The sequence below is a fragment of the Lygodium microphyllum genome, chromosome 23, assembly GCF_053477565.2.
Source record: "Lygodium microphyllum isolate KBCC chromosome 23, Lygodium_microphyllum_v1.1.10, whole genome shotgun sequence".
Taxonomy (NCBI): Eukaryota; Viridiplantae; Streptophyta; class Polypodiopsida; order Schizaeales; family Lygodiaceae; genus Lygodium; species Lygodium microphyllum.
The window spans coordinates 95,685,590-95,709,825 of record NC_141157.1 but is presented as its reverse complement, the minus strand read 5'-3'; the positions used below and the strand labels follow the sequence as shown (position 1 = coordinate 95,709,825).

General features: G+C 40.0%; 1 protein-coding gene across 1 annotated transcript; it reads left to right on the top strand.

Annotated features, from left to right (window-relative positions):
• Positions 1–3,418: 3,418 nt before the first annotated feature.
• On the top strand, positions 3,419–20,984 carry LOC148016492 (uncharacterized). Its single transcript, XM_087664681.1, has 2 exons — positions 3,419–3,907; positions 19,430–20,984. Exons 1-2 carry the CDS (start codon positions 3,450–3,452, stop codon positions 19,539–19,541), a joined length of 570 nt encoding a protein of 189 aa, XP_087520807.1. The 5' UTR covers positions 3,419–3,449; the 3' UTR covers positions 19,542–20,984.
• The last annotated feature ends 3,252 nt before the right edge of the window (positions 20,985–24,236 follow it).

The following is a 24,236-nucleotide window of genomic DNA, read 5'->3' as shown; positions in this document are numbered from 1 at the left end:
TTATAGGCAAAGTGGCCAATACATCAAATCCCCCTTGTTTCTCAACCTCTCTAAACCAAATGCATCATAGTTCTTCGTCAGTTTGGGTTGATTTACACAAGCAGCTACTCATGACCGGTGCTAAATAAGTTCTTAGGTGACATTAGTATTGGTTTGGGAATCTTATTCTTAGGTTGATCCTTAAGGGAATAAGACGGAGCTTCCCCTGCGAGCTAGATTCAAGTAATTCTAGGTAGCAAAGTTCGTGATATTCCAAGGGAGTCTTGGATGGCATTGCCTAGAGTTGAAAGCATGCTATCAAGGGAGCATTTGATAAGTATATTACACGTGGCATCAGAGCAAACAATATGAACAAGTCAGCAAAAATCTATACATGCATTTACTTAAATTTTGACTGTAAGCTTAAGAGCAAAAGAGTTTAGGATGATAAGAAACCCTAAAAAGATATTAATGAGATACAATAAGCTTTGTACTTATGGACCCTACTTTGCAACAAGAATTGAGCCACAATACATTGTAATTAAACTATCTTTGAACTATTGTATCTCTTTGAAGTTTGAATACTTGTATGTAGTTAGAGTAGCGCAGTAGAAGTGTGGTGTAACTTACCCTAGAAAACAATAACCCCAAAGTTCTTCTCAAGATGAGGAAATCTCAATTCCTCTGAGGGAGAGAGGATATCGTATCCCTTAGGATTAACATGAACTAGAGCCAAGTGATAAATATTAAAAGTAATTTAAAAATTTAAAGCTTTAGACATTCAATGCTTTCTTTCTCACTATTTCAAAACATTGTCAACAATAAAAACAAAATGATGCCACTATGTTAGAAAATGAAGAGAGAAGAGGAATTGATCTACCACTATATTCATATTATGTTGCTTGCCATTATCTACCCCCTCACGAAGAAGTGGATGGGTGAATCTAAAGTGGCTGCCAAATTGATGCAACATCCCTAGCTCAAGTCATTAATCAAATAACGAGAAAAGAAATAATATACATTGATGTGATTGCTAGTTCATAGGTCAATCACCCTAACTATACACTCTCATTCTCTCCCTCTTCTTCACTCTCAAGCAAGCATGTGAAATGGATAACAATAAGAATTGAGACTAAATTTTACACACATATGAATAGCTTACTCTATTATTTTGCATCCTTGATATAAAAAGTTAGGATTTCCACCCCCTTTTGGGCATCCTACCCACCTCATAAGACCAATATTTTACATAATGCATACTTCTCCTAAGGCTATTTGAGTAGTCTAGGGTAAAAATTTGATTAGATCTCCTCGATTCAACCTCACATCCATTGTGGATCGATAAGTCTATGAGAAATAATAGAATTTGCATGCAAGTGAACCTAGCTCTCATAACTAATACAATGTCATCATAGAATTACAAATGCCCCAAGATAATTCAATGAAGCTCAAAATTTGATATATCTCAGTGGCACTTGCACTTGAGCTATAGGGATAAATGTTATCAAGGCTCCATTAGATGGTCAAAAGAAACATCAAGGCTCCATTAGAATGTATGACCTTTTAACACTAATACATACATTTTTATAACATTCAATTGGTCTTGCCACATTTGCAATAATTTTCACCTATTGAGATTGGTGAGTACTTGTAGGTCATTAAGTGCAAAGTGTAGCAATTATTGAATGTGAAGTGCACCATCGCGTTGTTCAAATTGCATCCTTTTAGTGTGGCTAGTGGGCATGGTAGGAGCAAGGTCAACTAATAGGGTAAAAGGGCAAATAGAAGTACAACTAAGGTCTCTAGATTTGTGGCATTGCACAAAGAGAATTTGAGTGCAAACATTTTGCCCTAGAAGAAAGCATGTGTATTGTGCTTGCTAGAGACCATTTTTGTTGACATGCACTTGGCCATAGATAATGAAATTTGTGAGAGAAATATCATTGGAAAAAAAACTTATTGTGGAATAATGTAATTGGGCCAGTAAAAGCACATAAGAAAAGTACCATTCTTCAACCGATCAACATATTGCATTTCAAACTCTATAAAGTTTGTGTCATATCCTCATTAGCTATAAGAGTAGTCATAGTAATGCCTTCCATCCCACCTTGTTGCATTTTGAACTCCACAAAGCTTATGTCATGTCCTCACTAGTTAGGAGCTATCACAACAGTGACCCTAGCCCCACCTTGTTATTTTGAACTCCATAAAGCTTATGCTGTGTCCTCATTAACTAGGAGCTATCACAACAAGAACCCTCACCCCATCTTGTTGTTATATGACATCGACAAGAGATTTCCAAAGTGATGAGATCAACAATTAGGGATTTATTGATGGATTTCAAAGGCACATTTTCAATGTCCATGTGTCCAAAAGGATTAGCATGTGTAAAAACAATAACTTGGACAAAAACAGTAACCCTTACATAATGTGATGCCTTTGATGATACCAATGGGTGGGAAGAAGTTGTGAAATTGGTTTTTCGTTTTAAAAGGGGCAAGAAACCATAGTTGGTGGATATGTCATTGGGGTGTGAATGAAGTGGTTGTGCGTTCAAAGCTTCGATGTGAAGGTAGCAAGATTATGGGGGTTATAGAGGCCACGAGTTATCACTTTTGCATGGGTTACTAGATTGCTTTGAAATGCATGTGCCACTCTTTCTCATTGATCCCACTACTCTCCATATGCCATATAGTCACAAGGTTGGGTAGTCCCTTTTGTGTGTCATGTTTGGCTCTTATGCAACTATTGGCCCTCTTACCCTATATAGATGTAATAGAAGGATGCACACACCAATTTCTCCCAGTCCTCTTTCTACAAACACAGAAACCTTTTGACATTTTCCCATGTGATAAAATGACTTTTTTCACTTAGTTTTTCCTATACTTTTCAACATCATGAGCCTTTGCTTAGGGGGCATTGTATACTTAGCTAGGTGGGGTTGGGGGCCAGGGGATCTCAACTGGGGTACAAACTGCACCTAGTGGGCTAAGAGCTCCATGCTCCCGACCTCACCTAGCTAGATATGTGATTCGTCCCTTGTAGAGAGCACATGGTGTTGTCATAAATCATAATATTAGAATTAGGGTAAGGGGGTCAATAGAGTTGCAACCCCCAATAAACTTGCAATAGTTTAATCTAGAGGGGTATCAATATTGTGACATGTAGGGTGCCTTCTTGGTCTATGGAAGATGAGTGTCACTATTCGGATTGGCCAACGATAGTTCAAATCCCACCACTTTATCATTAACCCTCATGTGCTTTTTGAAAACCCCTCTCACCTATAATCCGTTTGCGGCAGTTTCTAGGACCATACAAATGCTTTCCATCTCATCGATCAATCCTATTTCATGTAGGAGATAAGCTGATAATTATGTTGCTAGCTCAAGTGTGCCATAGCAAAGCTCTTGATGAAAGAATTGACAAGGTAAAAATTGAGAGCCCAAGTTGTGTGCCACAACACCTATTGGATGGTGGGAATTTGCCTGGAAGTTCTGTTGAAGTTTTGTTCGTGTCAGTTTAAGCCATCGACGAAGAGACGTGATGGCCGACACAGCGCGAGGAGAAAGATTTGTCACGGCCATGGTCCTTGTGCTAGGGTTGCAGCACCGCGGGACGACATGCAGCGTCGCAGGAGGTATCGCAAGCCCGCAGCAGCCGCCACTGTCACAGCCAATCCTGTCTTCCGTCTCCTCGAGAAGGAGCTTCGCGAGGTCCAGCTGCACCCCATCATCGGATGCAGTGCCCGCCCCGCTCCCCCGCCCCCTCGCCGGCCTCCCCCGCCCGCCCCCCAATCGTCATCTGTCGCGATGCATGTGGAAGACCCCATCTTCTCCCGCCTCCTGCACCGCATCCTCTCTGACAGCTTCGACTTGAATGAGCACCCTCCGGCGCCTGCTGCTCCCACGGGAATCCGCCTAAGACCAAGGTCAGGTCGTCTTCTGTGTCACTTGTATTTCATACTGTAGTGATATTTAGGTTATGTCGAAGTGATTTCATATGAATTTGGGTGGTCTCCAAGTGATTTAAGATGCATGTTGGTGGATTGCATTGATTCAAAATGGAGCTCGCAAAGATGGAAAGTGCACTTGAAATTCTGTTTCCGAGGATGAAATCAGTTTGAGGTGGAGGAAGTGCCACATCAATTAAAGTATCGATTGTTTAATTTGATGTTTGTTAGGAGACATTTTAAGCAGCTGTGTAATAGAATATAAGTGCTTAAATGTCTTAGCTAATATTTGGCCTACTAAGGTTAAGTATAAAATGTTAAGCTGTAATTAGCTTAGGATCTTTTTGCCATTTTACAGCATTACATGTTTGAGGTCTCAACCTCCCACCATTTAAGAATGTGAATACTCTTGGCCACCATAGCTTGGGATGCATACCATGTTGTAGCCACTCATTATTTGATTCTCCACCAACATTGGTAATATCATTCCATGCCTAGCCACCTTGGCTATGGTTTCTTAGCATTTTAGTCAATTTCTTGTATCTTCAGTTTAATGGTTTCTTGTGGGAATTAGCTTTTTTATATTGGTATCAGAACACATCTTTGGTCCAATGGGAATGTCATTTTCACGGTAAATCTAGTTACAATTTAGACATAGAGTCACTGGAGGATAAGAATTAGCCATAGGATTTGACTAGTCTAAACCGTGACTAGTTAAAGTCTCTGTAGTAAGCCATGACTAAATTTGATGGTCTTGAAGAATGTCTGAAGAAATAATGGTGGATTCATAGTCATTTTGGTAGTTCATGGTCAAATTGGGACCATTTTGAAAGATCATGGACTTAATTGAAGCCTAAACAGGGTTTAGAGAGGTTGAACTGTGGTTATTTTTTGGAGCAAGCTTTTCTTCCCTCTTTTCAAGCTTCTTGTTGAAAATTGTCATGGAAATCTCTTCTCATTTCTCTCTGCCATGATCATTTCTCTTCAAGCCACCTACTGGAGACGATTCTTGATACCTTAGCAACCTGTAGACTACCCTGTTGCTAAGCCTTCATCAAAATAATGATTGCATGGAGCAGGAAGAGGCCAGTACAGTTTGTGCCATTTTTCAACCTTGTTTCTCTTGGGAAAAATCAGCAGTCTTCGTCATCATTGAAGCTTCTCTTTCATTTGAATGATTAATGGCAGCCTTGACATGAAGTGCTTGCCTTTTGATACTTAATCTTTCATTCTTATTCAGCCCTGAAGCTTCCTTCACAACCCTAGCCATGACTTTAAGTGGACAATATGAATATTTTAGCAATTTCTTGAAGTTTTGAGTCAATCTTGGTCTCTTTTAGCTTCAAGAAGTGAAAGCAAGTATCTACAATCAACATTGGGCAAACATTGGAGCTCCCAAGTAAGATTGAAGCATTTTTCTCATCTCAGATTGGGGAAAAACAGGACAGCCATCAATCTTCATCAATTTTTACTTCATTGAGGCTTCAACTCATGGGGCTTTTGTTGTCTACAACCCTGAGAAGGTCTAATTGAAGGTATTCCTTAAAGATTTGGCTTACATTGAAGAAGTTCTTCAAGATTGAAGGCATTTTCAGGCTCTTGTACATAGCAATGTCTGAAAACTCTTGGAATCTTTGATTCTAACAAGAATCTACACTCTTCAAAGCTCAAAGAATCTTCTTCAACAAGCCATTGTAGACTCTTATCAAATTAGTGGATTCTCTTGATTGCATTGGAGCAATCTTATTTATCGGGAGCTGAAATTATGAGGGAGCATTCATATTGGACAAAGCTTTCTTGAAGCTGGCCTTATGATCTTCAATCTCAGTCTATTGATGGTGGCTTATGCTGAATATTGATTGGTTGGATTCATCTACTACTCTTCATCAATATTAAAGAGGTAATTCTATTGCTTTCAGCTTAATCTCTCTTTTTATCTAGTTGTTGAACCAGTCCCATTATTCACAAGAGAGATTGAATGTGATAGAACCTCTTAATTCCCATTGAAGGGTATGTAGAATTCAGCTTAGGATTGATTATGATTGCTTGATGAATTTCTTTCCTGCCCATTCAAATGTTGATACTGATTTGATTGCATAAATGTTACTCGCTGTCTACGTAACTTGGATTTTTGTTGGATGATGGAACATTGATGCTATAGGATTGAAATAATGATGAAAATAGTAAGTGGGAATATTGTAAAAGCAGTGAGTCATTGCAAATAGCCCTTTCAATTTAGTCATTTCTCGATACCCACTTGCATTTCATTGAAGAATTTTAAGGCTTTTTCAATCAATGCATAGCATCATTGTTTGATTGGCCATTAGAATGTACTTGCCATGTTGATTTCGGTGAGGAAAAGCGGATGGCAGGTGAGTTGGGAAGATAAAAGAGAGGTGACCCTCCCTTCTCAATTAAGACCCCGAAGGGGGGGGTGCACAACCTGGCTTGAGGTGGAACTTTGCACACCCCTCTTGTCTTGGAGCCCATGCAATTTTCAAATTTAGGTGTAGGTACATTCCCCATTATCAGAGTTTGACAGTATTACAACAGTGATTAGCACTATTCAGGGTACCACAGGTGGTTGAAGGTTCCATTGGAACAAGATTGGAAGAGGTGCAGGGCATCTCCTATTTTCAGAGTTTTTTACAGGTCATACAGTAGGTACATACCAATCTGCATGTTATCCTTGAGCCCTACAAGTGTCCCATAACCCTCTTCTGGTTGCTACAATGGTTTACAAGGGTTTCTTCCACTCAAGGTATTCCTACAGGGTCAAACAGGGTACTTATAGGTGGTGAACAAGGTGCAGGAAACTCCTGTTTAGACTTGAAGATTCAATTGCAGAAAATTTTGTTCTGATTCAAATTGAGAACTTGATAGCTCCATTTGAAGAGGGGATCCTAAACTTCAACTTGAATCAAAAAGTTTGGTAATTCGATATTAGGAGCTCAAGTTATTGCCGATTTTCTAACACTAGATATAGTGAGACAGCACCTAGACAGCATAGAGGGGGAACTGTTTAATATTGTTTCACTCAAAGTATCCAACCCAAGTCCATATCTTTTGAAATCTAGTACATCCCCATATAATAAGCTTCCTATAGAGCTATTAAGCATTGGGATTAGTGCTATATTCTGAGAGAAACAGGGGATTAATTGACAAATTGTCTACTACTACATCACTGTCTCCTAGTGGCCATAAATATGAAGAAAGACCTCATTATTGAAGCATTGAATGATGGTGTCAAGGACTTTCAAGAGGATCCAAATTATACAAATGAAGTCCATAATGTTGAACAAATAGATGAAGATTTAAGCATTGGGATTGCTTATAGAACACATCAAGGACGACATGACATGCATGAAGTGCATGCAGTGAATGATTACTTTTTACTGTCAAAAGAGTTAGGACATGTCAATGAAGGCCTTTCTAAGGATTTGAAGACTTTGAATGAAGGCTTAACATATATGAATCAAGGTTTGTTGCAAGGGATGGCACAAGTAAACAAGGGAATCTTTGATTTGCAACAAATCTTTATTCCGAGAACTCATCTCAGCCATAAAGAAAATTGGGAGCAAGGCACAAAGGGAACCTCAAACTATTGAAGATTCCCATGCAATTCCCTTTGTTGGTAATCCTTCCCATCCAAACAAAGAGAGTTCTCAGTCAGCTATGCACACTTTTGAAAAGGGAGAATCATCTAGAGTGAGGGGCAACCATCACCCTTCACAAATCCATGGCTTTCATACCCCAAGGTCTTAGTTTAGCAGTCCAAAAGATAATCATAGACATGAAGGGGAACAAGACAATACTCCATGGGATAATGATTATCATGGATGTGACTCCTTCTACAATAATTTTTATCATAAGCCCTTAAATGTACAAAAAGGAAATGCAGCCAATGATCAAGTTCACGAAGGTGGAAGGTATGATGAGCAAAGATCAGCCCATGACATCCCAAACCCAGAGCATGTTTCAAATGGTTAACCCTCATCTCATGATTTTGGGCCACCTACTTTTAGGCAAAACTCATGGAATAAATATTCATTTAGGCAACATTTTTAAGGGCAGTCATCTTACAATGAAAAAGAATATAAGGAAAAGATCAATATCACTAATTTCAAAGGGGATAATGTTTCATATTCAGAATGGGAGGCGTGGATTAATAAGCTTGAATTGTACTTCACCCTTTATCCTAAAAGTGAAGAAGCCAAGATTTATTTCATAGCTTTTCATCGTTCAAGCAAGCAATGATTGATGTCTTTGTTTCTTCTTTGGAAAAAGAAAGGTTCCAAAGAAGATGGTATGTATGTGCTCAAAGAGGAATGTCTGTTAGAGACTATTCCAACACTTACTCGAATCTTTCCATGTATGTTGAAGGCATTTCAGATTTTGCTAATTTGAATAAATACATTTTTGGTTTTGACCCTGCCCTATCATCGAAGGTAGGAGCTCAACAACCAAAAACATTACACAAGGCCATACAATTGGCTGAAAGATACTCTTTGAAGTACAAGAGAGATGTAGGAAATTTCCAACAAAGGAGTATGGCAATAATATTTCTAGTAAACCTACAAAATATGGGTAAGTTTTCAACCAATCAAGAGACTTTTTAAAGCAAGAAAACAGGGGTTATAATAGTCAAAACAGTTATAACAACAAAGTGTCAACTTTTCCCACTGTTTATGTCTCTAAACAGGGTGGAAATTATGCATAGAAACAAGGGCAAACTTTCGGAAATGTGGCTAAGACAAGAGACACTTTTTCAAGAGCTGAAAATGCTCCTAAACTGTCCCAAAACAGTTCTAATAGCAACTTCTTTCCTCATGATAAGCTTAGAGAAATGCATGCAAAATGATTATGCTTCAAATGTGGGGGGAAAGTGGTTACAAGATCATAAGTTGAAGTGTAAAGCTAAGAACTCAAAAATCAATATGGTGATCACTCAAGATGTGGAAGTTGAAGAAGAAGAAGATCAAGAGGGAAATTTATAACATGTTGATGCATATCCAATGGTTGAAGCGATTCATGAAGTAGAGCATGCAACTAACGAAGGATTCTATGATCCCATGGATGGATTTCCATTTGATCCGGGTGGCACTTATGATTCTCATGCTTCCTTGTATACCATCTCACATGATGCATGGACCGGTTGCAAAGGGGAAAATACACAAGGTTGCATATATTTTAGTAGATACGGATAGCACTCATAGCTTCATCAACACTAGATCTTTAAACGGACTGAAGTTACTACCCATTAATATAGTTTCTTCCTTGCGGATACAAGTTGCCAATGGTACATATGAGTTTAGTAAAGAAGTGTGTCCATGTACTTTGATTCAGCCATCGTCCTCTTGCACAATACAAGTGGACTTAATCGTATGGGGCCTATTGATATTGCTATTGGATGTAATTGGCTGAAGACGCTTGGCAAATTCACTTTAGACTTGGAGCAAATGCAAATGGAATTTAATTGGCAAAGACATCACATAGGATTGAAAGGCATAGACCACAAATATATAGAACTTATCTCCATGAAGAAATTGCGAAAGGGAATCAATTCCAAGTTATGTATCTTCACTCTTTTGCTTGTGAAGTAGATGAATAGCAATCATTCATTAGCCATCTTCTTCCACAAAGAAAAGGGATCCAAGATTGGAAGAGCTATTGGAGCAATACAAAGATTTATTTCAGCCACCATTATCTTTACCTCCACAGCGAGAGGTTGACCATCCTATTGATTTGTTGCCCAACATAAAGCCCATCAACAAACCTTCCTATCGCTTGTCCAAGCTTGAAAGGGAAAAAGAGGAGTGACAAATCAAAGAATTGCTGCAAATGGATTTAATTCAACAAAGTCAATCACCGTTTGCCTCTCCCGTGCTCTTAATCAAGAAGAAGGATGGATCATTTCACATGTGTATTGATTATCGGGATTTGAACAAGTCAACGGTAAAAAATAGGTATCCTATTCCTTGAATTGATCATCTTTTGGATGAGCTTAAAGATGCAAAGGTCTTCACCGAAATAGATATTCGATCGGGTTATCATCAAATTCGAATGAAGGAAGGAGATGAGTTCAAAACAGCTTTTAGGACCAAAAGAGGATTATACCACTTCTTGGTTATACCATTTGGACTTTCCAATGCGCCTGCTACTTTTCAAACTCTCATGAATAAAATATTGCAGCTTTTCTTGTTTAATACAGTCTTTGTTTTCTTTGATGATATCCTATTCTATAGCAAATCCAAGGATCAACATTTGAAGCATATACGAGAGGTCTTTGACACATTACGAAGACACACACTCTTTGCCAAGATGATGAAGTGTTCTTTCATGGAAGGTAAAGTTGAATACTTAGGTTATGTTGTGGGAGAGCAAGGCATTAGAATGGATCCCAATAAGATAAAATGTGTTAAAGAATGGCCTACTCCTACGAATGCATCCTCTTTGAGAGGATTCCTTCAGTTATCATCCTTCTGTAGGAGGTTCATCAAGAATTATGCTCATGTGGTGGCTCCATTGACGGATGGACTAAAAAAGGGGGCTTTCTTTTGGGACTCCATTGCCAATCAAAGTTTCAATGAGCTGAAATCTCTCTTAATTTCAGCACTTATCCTTGTATGTCTGGATTTCTCTAAGGAGTTATCATATGTGTAGATGCTAGTGGAAGAGGAATTGGGACTGTTTTATGTCAAGACCATGGAGTCATAGCTTATGAGAGCTGAAAGCTTGATGACAAGGAGCGTCAACTACATGTTTATGAGCAAGAGATGTTAGTAATATTGCATGCTATTAAAAAGTGGCATCATTATATCTATGGCAGCCATTTCAAGGTCAAAAGAGATCATCGTGTGATGAAATACTTCCTTTCACAACCAAATTTGTCTCCCAAGCAATGAAGATAGTTAGCTACTCTTTAAGGATACGACTTTGAGATATCTTCCACCGCTAAAGTGTCCCCTCATGTGAGTTTAGACTAGGAGCCAATGTGACTCTTTGTCAAAGAAACAACTCATCATGAACTTTGATGTAAATCTTAGCTCCAAGATTTGAACCACATTACTTGGACTAAAAAGCAAAAGAGGAAGGGGTAGCCAAGCCCTTTCCTCCTTGGTCTGAAGAAGGGGATTCCTGTCACACCTTGGACTTTCCCTTAGCCAGAGGATCGTAGTTAGAGTCTGAGGAAGAGGATGACTCATCGAAGGAGTTCGCATCCCGCTTTTTCTTCTCCTTCTTCTTCTTTCATAAGCTTGCTAACTCCTTGCAGTCCTTTTGCAAGTGTCATTTCTTACTATAGTGATAACATTGGGCCTTTAACTTCTTCTTGTCACCCCTCTTTGAATTTATAAAGGCCTCACTGGAACCTTCATAATGAGACAAAAACCTTCCTTGTAAATGCAAAGATGCCTCATGCCGGAGTAGCATCGAGAACAAACGTGTAAAGCTTACAAGTATAGAGGATGTTTGTGTCCGCAAAGAATTGGCCACTCTATCAAACTCCAAGGGGAGCTTGTAGAGTACGGTTCCTACTAGATGTGCCTCTAGAAGGGCAGACTGCATGTGTCGAAGTTGGTCTTGTACTCGTGTAACACGGAGCAGAAAGGATTGAATGGTGTTCTTCGGCCCAAACTTTCTCTATTGAAGTTAGTCATAAAGGGTCATTGCACGTATGGGAGAAGGCATATAACATATAAAGCTCGATCATATTTCTAGGAATGTCTTGTAGGAGCTAACCATTGGTAGAACTTCTTTAGAAATACACAGAAGCAGTGTAGAATACGTATGTGCTGTAAGAATCGATTAGGCATGAAGATTGAGGCGGACAGTTGTTAGGCGCAGTGAGAGAGATAGAGAGAGTGCGAGAGAGCAGAGGAGAGAGTGAACACATTTTTCGGTACAATGACAGTGTACCAGGTTTTTAGATATATATATATATATATATATATATATATATATATATATATATATATATATATATATATATGAAAGTACAATGTGCTAAGAGTGTGTTCACACCCGTGCACATATAAAAGGCACGATGGCCCTTTATTCCCAACAACCTCCCACCTAAAGGCAATGTGCCTTAAGAGGAGAAAAGAATGAGCTAAGTCTAGGTATGTACAAAGCTGAAATAAATATATCTATCCAAGTCCCATCATTTATCGGCAATGAGCAAATCGTTGTGCTGGAAGACCCTTCATGAGAAGGTCCGCAGGGTTATCATCTGTATGCACTTTGACAAGCTCAATGCTCTTGCTGTCAAGTATATCTCTAATGAAGTGGTACTTCACCTGTATGTGCTTTGTCTTTGCATGAAAGATAGGATTCCATGCTAGCATGATAGCACTCTGACTATCACAATGGAGTACAGGTAACTCTGAGATGCTAAGCTCTCCCACCAGACGTGAAAGCCATAAAGCCTCCTTGCATGCCTCAGTGGCAGCCACATACTCTGCCTCTGTAGTAGACAATGCAACACACTTTTGTAGCCTGGAGATCCAAGAAACTGCTCGTCCTGTGAAAGTAAACATATACCCAGAAGTGGACTTCTTGCAGTCTGCATGACTAGCATAGTCTGCATCCGTAAAGCCAATAACAGATGCCTTCTGCTTTCCAAAGCAGATGCACAACTCCTTTGTGCCTTTGAGGTATCTCATAATACCTTTCACTGCTTCCCAATGCTTCTTGCGAGGGGTTGCTATGTATTTGCTAACCACTCCCACTGCAGAGGCAATGTTAGGACGTGTGGCAACCATAGCATACATCAAACTGCCAACAGCTAAAGCATATGGTATCTTGGCCATTTCAGCCTTCTCATCATGAGATGCAGGGTTGTCCTTTGTACTGAGTTTCACATATGGAGGCAATGGAACCCCAATTGTTTTCCCCCCCTCCATATTGAAATGCTGCAAAACTTTGGAGATATACTCATGGTGAGATAGATGGAGTAAGCCTTTAGATCTATCTCTGAGTATTCGTATGCCAAGAATGTGATTTGCATCATCTAGATCCTTCATGTCAAAGCTGCTATGAAGACTTTGCTTCAATGAATCCAAGGCATGAGTATCCCTGCCAGCAATCAGCATGTCATCAACATACAAAACCAAGATAATCAGGCTGCCATCTACTGCCTTCTTGGTGTCATGCTGATGTCATTAGCATGTCATCAATATACAAAACCAAGATAATCAGGCTGCCATCTGCTGCCTTCTTGGTGTACAAACAATGATCCACTTGACTTCTATGAAAGCCTTGGGACTGCATGAATGTATCAAACTTATGATACCATTCTCTTGGTGCTTGTTTCAGTCCATACAAACTCCTTTTGAGTTTACATACTATTTTTTCTTTCCCTTGTTCAACAAACCCTTCAAGCTGCTGCATATATATGTCTTCATGCAGATCACCATGTAAAAACGCAGTCTTTATATCCATCTGTAAGAGTTCCATATCTTCAACTGCACCCAAGCCCAAAATGGTTCTCAATGTAGTCATCTTAACTATAGGAGAGAAAATCTCATCAAAGTCAATTCCATGGTCCTACTTGTACCCCTTTGCAACCAATCTTGCTTTGTACTTGGGTGAGGAACCAGAAGTGACCTTCATCTTGTAAACCCATTTGCACGGAAGGGTTTTCTGTCCTTTAGGCAACTGCACCAAGTCCCAAGTGCCATTTTTTTCAAGAGATTTCATCTCTGACAGCATGGCTTTATATTATTTCTTGCTGTCCTGTCTGTCCATTGCTTCCTTGAAGCAAGATGGTTCACCACAGTCTGTCAACATGACATAATTAGCCACATTAATTGCACCAGGAACAAATCTGTTAGGTTGTCTAGTAGCCCTAGACGATCTCCTAACCCAATGGTCATTGTTTGCTAGCTGTCCCTGCAAAATTTCATTTTCAGCATGTTGTCCTAGTATTTCAGCCTACAAATCAGCATTAACAGCTTGCTGTCCTAGTTGTTCTTGCACATGTAATGGCTCATTTTCATGGGCAATAGCTGGCTGATAATTTCCAGCATCATTTCCTGCAATTTCAGGTTCATTTGCAACAGGTATTTGCTGCTGTACAGCAGTCACATTTTGCTGTCCAAAAGGTATTTCTTCCCGGAATACAACCCTACGGACCTCAGTCTTTTTGGGGCTGTTTGTGCATGCGATCTTCCCGGAAGATAACGTCATTGCTGCGTACTACTTTCCTTTTCTCGGGATCCCACAATTGATACCCTATTTCACCCTCGTCACCATATCCTAGGAAAATGCATTTACAGGACTTTGGCTCAAGTTTGCTGCGTTTTTCTTTACGAATGTGCACAAAAGCCTCGTAGCCAAATACTTTTAGATGAGCATATGAAGGTGGCTTGCCCGACCATGCTTTTTGGGAAACTCCCTCTCCCAAAGACCTGTTTGATGACCCATTAATCAAGTGAACGGCTGTCATAACAGCCTTTGCCCAAAAATCATGGGGTAATACAGCATGAGATAATATCGTACGGACCTTATCCTGTATGGTCTGATTCATACGCTTTGCAACTCCATTTTGGGGTGGATTATGAGGGGCAGTGAGCTCCCTCTTTATCCCTTTGCTGTCACAAAATGCCTGAAAGGCCTTGGACACATATTCCCCACCATTGTCAGAGCGAAGACACTTAAGTGTCTTATCTGTTTGATTTTCAGCCAATGCCAATAAATTTTTAAACTTGTCAAGCACTTCATCCTTGCTACGAATAGGGTAAACCCATACTTTCCGTGTAGCATCATCGACAAAGGTGACAGAATATTTCTTTCCCTCTAAAGATAATCCTGGCATTTGACATACATCCGAATGTACTAACTCTAGAGGAGAAGATTTCAAAGAAAGAGACTTTTTGTGACACGTCTGTGCATGTTTGCCATAAGTGCAATGATCACAATGCTCAAAATCAGCATAATGAAGACAAGGCAAGTAACCCAAACGAGAAAGCACTTTCATTTTTGTTTGACTCATGTGTCCCAACCGGCCATGCCACAAAGAAACGCTTGGTTGCTCGGTCACAGCAACAATATGGTTACGCACACTAGATACATGAAGTGGATACAAAGTATCACTCTTGTAACCTTTGGCAATAATCTTAGATCCCTTACAGATCTTTCATTTTCCATCACCAAAGGTGGTATGAAAACCATCATCATCTAGCTAACCAAAGATACATGCCGTATATGCTGAAGTGTAAAGATAGACCCATGTTGAAACTGTAACTGCACACTGCCAATACCTGTAGTCTCACATGCATAGTTGTCCCCAAGATGGACAACACCATGTCGACCCCTTGTATAGGCGGAAAACCACTCACGATGAGGGGTGACATGAAAGGAAGCACCTGAATCAAGAATCCAGGTATGCATGTTATCATCTGTATCTGCAAGTAAAGCTTGTGCACCAAAATGTGAAGAGACAAAGAGTACATCACTCCTACTGTTAGTCATGAGTGACTACATTCACCTCTTCAACTTTTACACTGCTCTTCTTAGGCTGATTGTCCTTCTTCTCTTCCTTGTAATCATCTGTCTTCTTGCCTTTTCCTTTCTCTTTCTTCCATTTGTAGTAGTCACGTTTAAAGTGATCCTTCTTGCCACAATGATGGCATTCAACATCTTTGCCACGTGATTTACTGTGTCCCTTGCCATCATATTTGCCCTTTTGCTGTGATCTGCCCCTAGTATGCAAAGCACTGGAAGACTTATTGGATGCAATGTTCAGTTGATTCATCTCTTCCATAAGTAGAGCACTCTCTACATCAGCATACAAAAGCATCACATTAGAATTGCTCATAGCAGTCTTGAATGTATCCCAACTCTCTGGTAGAGTGCAAAGCAAGAAAGTAGCCTTAAATTCCTCATCAATCATGAACTTCAAGGCAACCAGCTGGCTGAAAATGGAGTTAAACTCACTCAAGTGAGTAGGCATTGCTCTATCTTCTTTCACACGCAAATCCATAAGCTTTTTCAGCCAATACACTTTGCTTGCAGCACTCTTCTGTGCATACAGTTCTTCCAGTCTAGTCCATATAGCATATGCAGAATCCAAACCTTCAATGTTGAACAGCAAGGGATAAAAAATTGATAGCTCTATGGTTGAGCGTGTAAGCTCATTCAACTCATCCCAATCATCCTAATCCATGTCCACGGGCTTTGCCCCTTTGGTTTTGATTGGCTTTGCTTGCTTCTTTTGTAACAGGATATTGTAGCATTGCTTTTGCCAAACTGCAAAATTGTGTGGGCCTTCAAGCTTCTTTATGTGCATCAGATTACTGTTGTCATTGCTGCTAGCCATGATTTTCAGCCCAAATGTGGCCAAAAAACCAGTAAATGCAGGCCCAAACTGTCACCCGAGTGACCAAGGTACAAACAAGTACCAATCAGCAATAAATGACCACGCAGAAGTACAGATTTCAGATCTGTAATTAAATTTTCAAAAGCGCCAAAACAAGTGCTACAGCATTATCCAATTGATTACAGCTGTTCCAAGGGCATGTGCATCACATTACATGAGAAATCCCAAAATTTCAGCTGCAACTTCTGTTGTACATGTACCCACGGGCATAAAATTTGACACGAATGGTCAAAAGCCCCAAAATTTTGTGCTCAAAAGCATCAAACACACATCTACATTTCCTCTGTCATGCATAGGACTGTCCAATTTTGCCAAAATAAAGCAATTTCAGCAAAACCCCCAAATTTTACCAAGTGTTGATGTCCAAATTGTGCGGAATTCAACCTGCATGTACATAAAATGACCAAATGCTGCACAAATTTTGCCCAAATTGCAAAAGCCCCAAATTGCACGGGGTCTAATGTGTCTCAATGTCAAGAAATTGGGTTAATTTCAGCCCAATTTGTGCATGTACATGAAAAGCCCCAAATGTCGGGGATAAAATATCACAAATTTCTACAATTTTTGAGACAAATTTGCTTGTCCTGCATTAAATTTTCCAAATCTGGGAAAAGGCCCAAATGTTTGGGCCAAATGTTGAGAAATTTTACTCAGATGAGCAAAATTTCAACAATTTTGGCGAAATCCCCAACTCAAATGCGCACAATGTTTGCAATTCCGACGCAGATGCCTCAATTTTTCACGAACAGTGCTTAGTTTGGCGAAGCCTCAACTTTCTGGGCCAAAATTGCACAAATTTGATGTTTTGTGCTTGCACGCGCGAACCTCGATTAGAGGAAGGAGTTTGAGAAAATGATTTTTTTTTTTGAAAAAAAAAGGTTTCGAATGACGGGTCCGTTGACCCATCAGGCCTATCTCTCGTCCTTCCCGTCGCGCGCTCACTTGCTAGTCCCGTCACCGTCGCGCATCCGCTCACCTGTTGCAGGTCAATCGCAGCCTTGCCATGCGACCGCTGCTGCCTACTACCTTGTTCGACCGTGGTACGTGTCGCCTATCGCCTGCCAGTTGCTACGAGGCTTGTCGCACAGCTGGAGCCTGACCCTCACACACTCTCCACAGCCTGTCCGCTTTCTGTAGCTCATGACTATGATTCTCCTGCTCGCCTTTTAGCTGTCTCTTGCCAGCTCTGGTCTTCTACCTCAGCCTGATGATCGTCTGCAACACCTGCAGCACCTTATGCTTTGATACCAATTTGTAGGAATAGATTAGGCATGGAGATTGAGGCAGATAGTCGTTACGCGCAGTGAGAGAGACAGAGAGAGTGCAAGAGAGTAGAGTAGAGAGTGAACACGTTTTTCAGTACAATGACGACTGTACCACTTTAGGTTTTTAGATAGATGTATATATGAAAGTACAATGTGCTAAGGGTGTGTTCACACCCGCGCACATATGAAAGGCACGATGGCCCTTTATTCCCAATACGTGCATCATTTGAATCCCATGTAAGCACAAGTTTCTCATGGTGGTTCTCATCAAAATCTTTAGGAAGAGGAAAAGGACACTCAGACCGAGGAATAGCTCCACATACAATGGAAAAGGACATTGAGACCGAGGAATAGCTCCACATACAATTTACCAAATCTGCTTCTGCATAAACCAAGCTTTCATCACAACACTCCATGTAAGATAGTCAGGTCCATGTAACTTATCATTTGTAGAAGTGCATGGAGGAGCCATTGGGAGAGGAGAAGAAGAGAAGATAGAGGATAGAGGGTATATATAGAGAGAGAATACAACCAAACCAACAGCAAAGACTTCACAAATTGAGAGTTCACATTCAGTGTAACAAAAAATCAGATCAGAAATGAAGGCCAATTGTTGTAAAGTGAAGAAAAATCAATCAAAAACTGCCAGAAACAGCAAAAACAGCTTGCACAAACAGTCGCCAGCCATGGTTAGGGGTAGAAAACCAAAAATGCAGGTTGGCTGAGCATTGAATGCAGCAAATGGAGGACTGTAGGTTGGAATCCAGGCGCAGGCTGAAAACACAGGTTGCTGGTTTGAAAAACGCAGGCCTGATCAGCAGGTGGAAGAAAGACATATAATGAGGAGAAAGATCTCAGTAGGAACCTAGATCCTGCAATCTGATACCATATTGGAAGTGGTGCACCAATGGAAGCATAGAACAAGTGCTGAAATAGACTGTTGAACACAAGACAAAAGAGAGAGAAAAATCAGAAGAACATTGCAAAAGAAGAGAACTTGGAGATGTGCTTGGGAAATGGAATCCATATACCAAATAATACGTACAAGAGTGAGCCACTTTGCTGGCAAAAATGCCACAACAAAATCACTAAAATAAAGCCTAAATAATGACTAGTGTGCCCAGCCCCTATTGGCATGCATAGACTCACACATGAGCTGACAATCCTGCTAAGAAGAGGCATGAGAATTTGATACGATATGAGTGAACAAAGCTCTTGATATCCCCCGTTGACTGAGTAACCAGCAAGACATGACCATATCGCATCGAATCCCCTCTTAGAACTTGAGAGGAGAAGAGAGGATGAGAAGAGCCTTTCATGAAGAATTGTGTTGGATCCTCCCTCAGATACAAAGATCCACCCGTGAAAGTAGTGGTGTTAGACCTTGATGTGCTTTGTTTGAGCATCAAACATTCTTGGCTATGGACCAGAGGTCTGTCTGCACCAGCTGTGGACAGGCAATCTCTCATAGGAGTTCTAATCTCTTGGGTGTAGCCTTGGACTCCAGCTGTGCTTCACTGAATAGAAGAGATTTTGTCTCTCTCCTAGGCCTTGTTGAAATTCCTTCCTTCTCTAGGTGTTGAAGAGTCGAGTGAAAACTCTCTGTATAATTGTTTGTATTTGAATGAATAGCTTCAGGTTGGTTTCTGATGGCTAATGAGGATTGGCTTTTTGGGAGAGATCCTACAGCAAGTATGGCCTCTGGTAGCCTTAGGCATTTGCGTAGGCATTAGAACAGCTTTCAGGTTGTGTCCAAGCATGAGAGTTTTCGGGTGAAAGACTGAAGATATTTATGATAAGTCATTAATAGGAGATGTAGACCTTAGGTGCTGAAGTTCTATCTTAAAGTAATTGCAGCCTGATCAAAACTTTGAGTGCTGAAGAACAAGAAAATCTGCGGTTGGAGCGAGCTTCTCATGCGCATTTTCTTCAGCATCTTGTTATCTCAGCCATATTTGATGATAAGTGATCTTGATACAGGGTCACCAAGTAAGTGTAATGCAGGTAATGCTTTGTTTTTCACAATATGAATGTAAGTGTAATGCAGGTAGTGCTTTACAGTATGAATATTGCAGTCTTACTGGAAGAAGAATAATGGTTCAATTATCTGCAGCAGGGTTCAGCACAAAAGTTCAACAGTGAATATTTCTTTATCCCGTGTGTTTTTATTGTTTGAGATCAGCAAATCTAGTTAGAATTGCCATCCAAGTAAACGCAGGTTGTAAGGTTACTCCTCACAAGGTAAAGGAGTTATGAGGTAAGCGACCTGCATTGATAGATCTCTAAGAGTTATGGCTGCATTGTGGACCTGAATGAGCATGGCCCAAGATAGCAATGGGTTCCTGTAGATGTGGGCCTAGTTGGAGGAATTGCATCGATAAACTATTCACAATTATCTCGGATAGATTAACACTGCATTGTGGCTATGGCAAGGTCAGCAATTGTCCTGCAGGTGTCTGGAGTAGGTCTTGCAGGACACTGATTAAGGCAAGTTGACAAAAATGCTTATGTGTAATGTGCAAAGGAAATTCTAAACGATGGTAGGCATGCGATAAATTTTCTCAGCAGTAATTTTCGGAAGACGACCCAAGATGTATCAGCACCTTAATACAGTTGAAAGTGGTTGGAAAGTGTCAAGAAATTCCAGAGCTTGGCTACAAACAGGAGCCCTGAAAAGCTAGGTTTGTCACCAATGGATGGCAGGGTTATGTGATGAGTTCTAGCTTTGTTCAGGCACACTCTCTCTCTTAAACAGATCACAATAGATTGAGCTGAAGTTTGTGTGTTTGAGGGGCAGAAGACTTCCATTAATCTGCTCGGACTGTCGTTTTTGGCGAGACAGAGAGGCAGGATGCAAGCCTGATCAAGAGCTATATACCATTAGCTAGAGCTAATAGCTTCAGGACTTCTTGTTTATCAATACATTTAGTCATGTTGGCTTGGTGCATATGTATCGTATTGTTATTGACCATCCTTTGGTTAATAGACTTCTCCCACTTTTATAGTGTGTATTGGAAAGTCAAAAACGTTTGTAAGGAGTGCTAGCCTAGTTCAATTTGTTCACCTTTTTAAATATCTTTTGTGCCTTGCCTTCATAGGACAGCTAATTACATTTTCTTGGCTGGTGAGAAGCTTGAAATTAGAAGGATGCCTTGATGGATTTATTGGGTGTTTGAATTCATGCACCCATGTTCGTATACACACCCACATGCTCAAACCAGTTGGGCTACAGCCCTGTTGGCAAGGTAGATAGGAGTTGTTCAACCAAATTACTCAAATCTAAGGTAGGATCAATACAATATGTATATTTTTTCCATACTTGTAATATATGCATTCTTTAAGCATGCATTGAATGATCCATATGTGATCACTTGATATTTTGAACTAAATTGCCTCTTTTCAATTGTGTGGCCACTAGGGTCCTTAGATTTATAAAACACTGTTAAATTGTGCACGCACGCAAAATACTTTGGTTGTAGTTGGTATTAAGGTTCTGGAAATTTCCAAGCCCCCTTTTGTGTATGTGCATGTATTTCTATTTTGTACATAATTAATAGTTATTGTGGACCCTTGGATTTTTAAAATCTTGTTTTGAAATTGAACAATTGTGCACTAAAATACCCTTGCTATAATTGGTTTAAAGTTTTGGAAAATTTCAAAGTCTCATTGTGCTTGTGTGTGCTTATGTGCGCATGCATTTGTATAAACACATTATGCTCTTTTATATGTAATTCATAATTAGTGTAAATGCATTATGCTCTTTTGCACACAATAGTTATTGTATATATTAATATGGATGTGCGTTTGTGTGCATTATAAAGACAACTGCACTAATGAAATTTGGTTGGATAAGTATAGATATTTATAAGCTTGTGCGAGTGAACACGCGCATGGGAATGCCACAATTGTAACTAAATATTGGATATGTATGTGTGTGTATGTTTAATGTGTTTGATGGTACTTTGTGTGCACTTCTGTATGTACAAGTTTTATGTTTGTAAAAAATTTAGAATTTATCTTGCAATTTAATGTGTTTAAAGTCTTAAACCATATTGAATCATCTACATGACATGTTGAATGTTCTATACATTATATAATTTGTTCATAATTGTTAATGGCTCTTTGTTTGCCTTGTTTTAAATGAGATTTTTCCTTGATGTCCCATGAGAAAGTGGTTTGGTTTGTTGTTGCATCTAGCTACTTGTTCTAGCACTTTTGTGTATACGAAGACATTCTCCTTAGTAGAGAGAGAGAGAGAGAGAGAGAGAGAGCTTGCGATGCACTCTTTAGTGGATTATTGAGTGGACTCTATAAAGTAGAATATGCTAGATGAAGTAAGAGAGAGAGGGCTGTGTTGAGATGGGTGGTGTTTGCAATCATCACACACACACACACACACACACACACACACACACACACACACGTACGTACGTACGTACGTGTGTGTGTTTGGGGAGAGAGAGAGAGAGAGAGAGAGAGAGAGAGAGAGAGAGAGAGAGAGAGCTTGCGATGCACTCTTTAGTGGATTATTGAGTGGACTCTATAAAGTAGAATATGCTAGATGAAGTAAGAGAGAGAGGGTTGTGTTGAGATGGGTGATGTTTGCAATCAACACACACACACACACACGTACGTGTGTGTGTGGAGAGAGAGAGAGAGAGAGAGAGAGAGAGCGAGAGAGAGAGTATATTAATGTCTGTAAAAGGCCAATGTGGTCCATGAGACCAAACCAATACATATGATCTCTCATCCTAAAATGTAAAATATATGTCTATGAGATTAGAAATTAAGTAGTATTTAATGCAAGAATATGTAGGTGGTACAATGTAAATAATAATATTGAAAAAGGGAAGAAAATAAAACAAAGATGATAATTTTTCCCTTAGTGAAGTCTCTCTTTGAGGTGGAGATGTAGGTCTATGTGCTTAAGATGCCTCAACATCTATATAGAGTGGTGCTCAATGATGGCTCTAATCTTTCTTTGGTAAGGGTGTTTGGGTCTCCCCTAGGTGGACATGGGCATCTTGTTTAACTAAGTGCCATTACTTTGTTGAGGGAGATACCTCTTGAAAATGAAGCTGTTATGCGATGTGTCCGTGTTGGCTCTCTGTCAGCAATGGTGGTTCATTTGGTATCGGACTGTGGTAGCAAAGAAGTGGGTAACAGACTTATATTTGGGTGGAGCTCGTTTGGGGACTCTTATCTCATAGACTAGTTGCTCTACGCATTTGAAGCTCTAAGAGAGAGAATCCCAAATACCTTTGACCCTCAAATTGCATCACTTGTTGTATAGGGCAAAAATCCTCTTGAAATAGGCAATGGTATTTGCCTTGAATGTCGTAGTATATTCTACATCGATAGATGAAATGCTCTTCTATCTCACTCTCTCTCACAAAGTTGGCACATGTGATCTTCTATGTTCTTACCTTCCCATTTTCTTGTCTTAATCCTTAGATGACTTGTTGAGGTATGAATTTGTCTATTAGCTATATGTAGCCCATGTGGTAGCTAGGTATCCATATAGCTTAGTTAGACAATTAAACCCATCCTCAGAGAGCTAACGAAAGTGACTATAGTGGCGTGCCATCCTCGTGCCATATGGAGAAAGGGGTTTAATCCAAGTCTTCTCAATTTGTAGTTTCAATATGTTTTCTTTGATCACATGGTTTAGCTTTGATTGACTAAGTTTAGATGTAGGGAAATCCAAGCTGTACTCATAGGGGGGCAATCTATCAATTTGCAAACCATGCAAGCTCATCCACATATACATTTGAGGATACAAACAATATCTATCACCCTTTGTTGCTAATTGTCTAGATGAAGCCAATACTAGCAATGGGTATCTATCTTGAGGAAGCTCCATCATGTATGTATGAAGGTCAGTACTTGGAGGACGGCCTCAACCACAATAGGTGCTATCACCATCCTTTCTCTGATGATCTCATGTGGGGTTGAGCTCTTTGCTTGTCATCATGATCGATCAATGGGTGCCTTTTTATGTGAAGGCTTGGGCCCCAAATGGTTGCCCCATAGAGGAGTGTGGGTGTGACTAGGCTATCAAAGAGCCATAGTTTGGTTTGTGGTTCATGGAATTATATACGTGCACACTGTCTCTCTAGTGCATATAAAGCTAGATATGCTCGTGCTACTTGAGTCTTTGATGTCTCTCTCTAAGAGAAATTATGGCCAATTGAAAGTGACTCATAAGTATATATATTATTGGATAGTCTCCATTGATTCTCCATCAAGTGTGATTTAATGCTCAGATCTTGCTACCTAAGTGGTTGAGGTGTTGAATATCATGACCTTGGTTTTCTTAAGATTCACCCTAAAGTCTGTATCTTTGCAAACAGTTGATAGTGCATCTAAGTGTCTTTGTAGTCTCCAAATGATTTCGATATAAGCACAATGTGATTTGTGTAGAGTAGTATTGATATCAATAGCCCAGCTAGAGTGGTTCTAGCTCCTCTCTCTCATTCAATATAATTTGAAACCTCATTTATATAGAGCACAAAGTGGGTTAGAGTGAGCATCCCTGCTTTCCTCCAATAGTGCGTCTGATTGAGACTGAGATACCCCCAAAGGCATGTACTCTACTTGCCATTGTCCTGTATAAGGCATAGATACTCCATATCTCCTCAGGGTATCCAGCAGTCTCCTCATG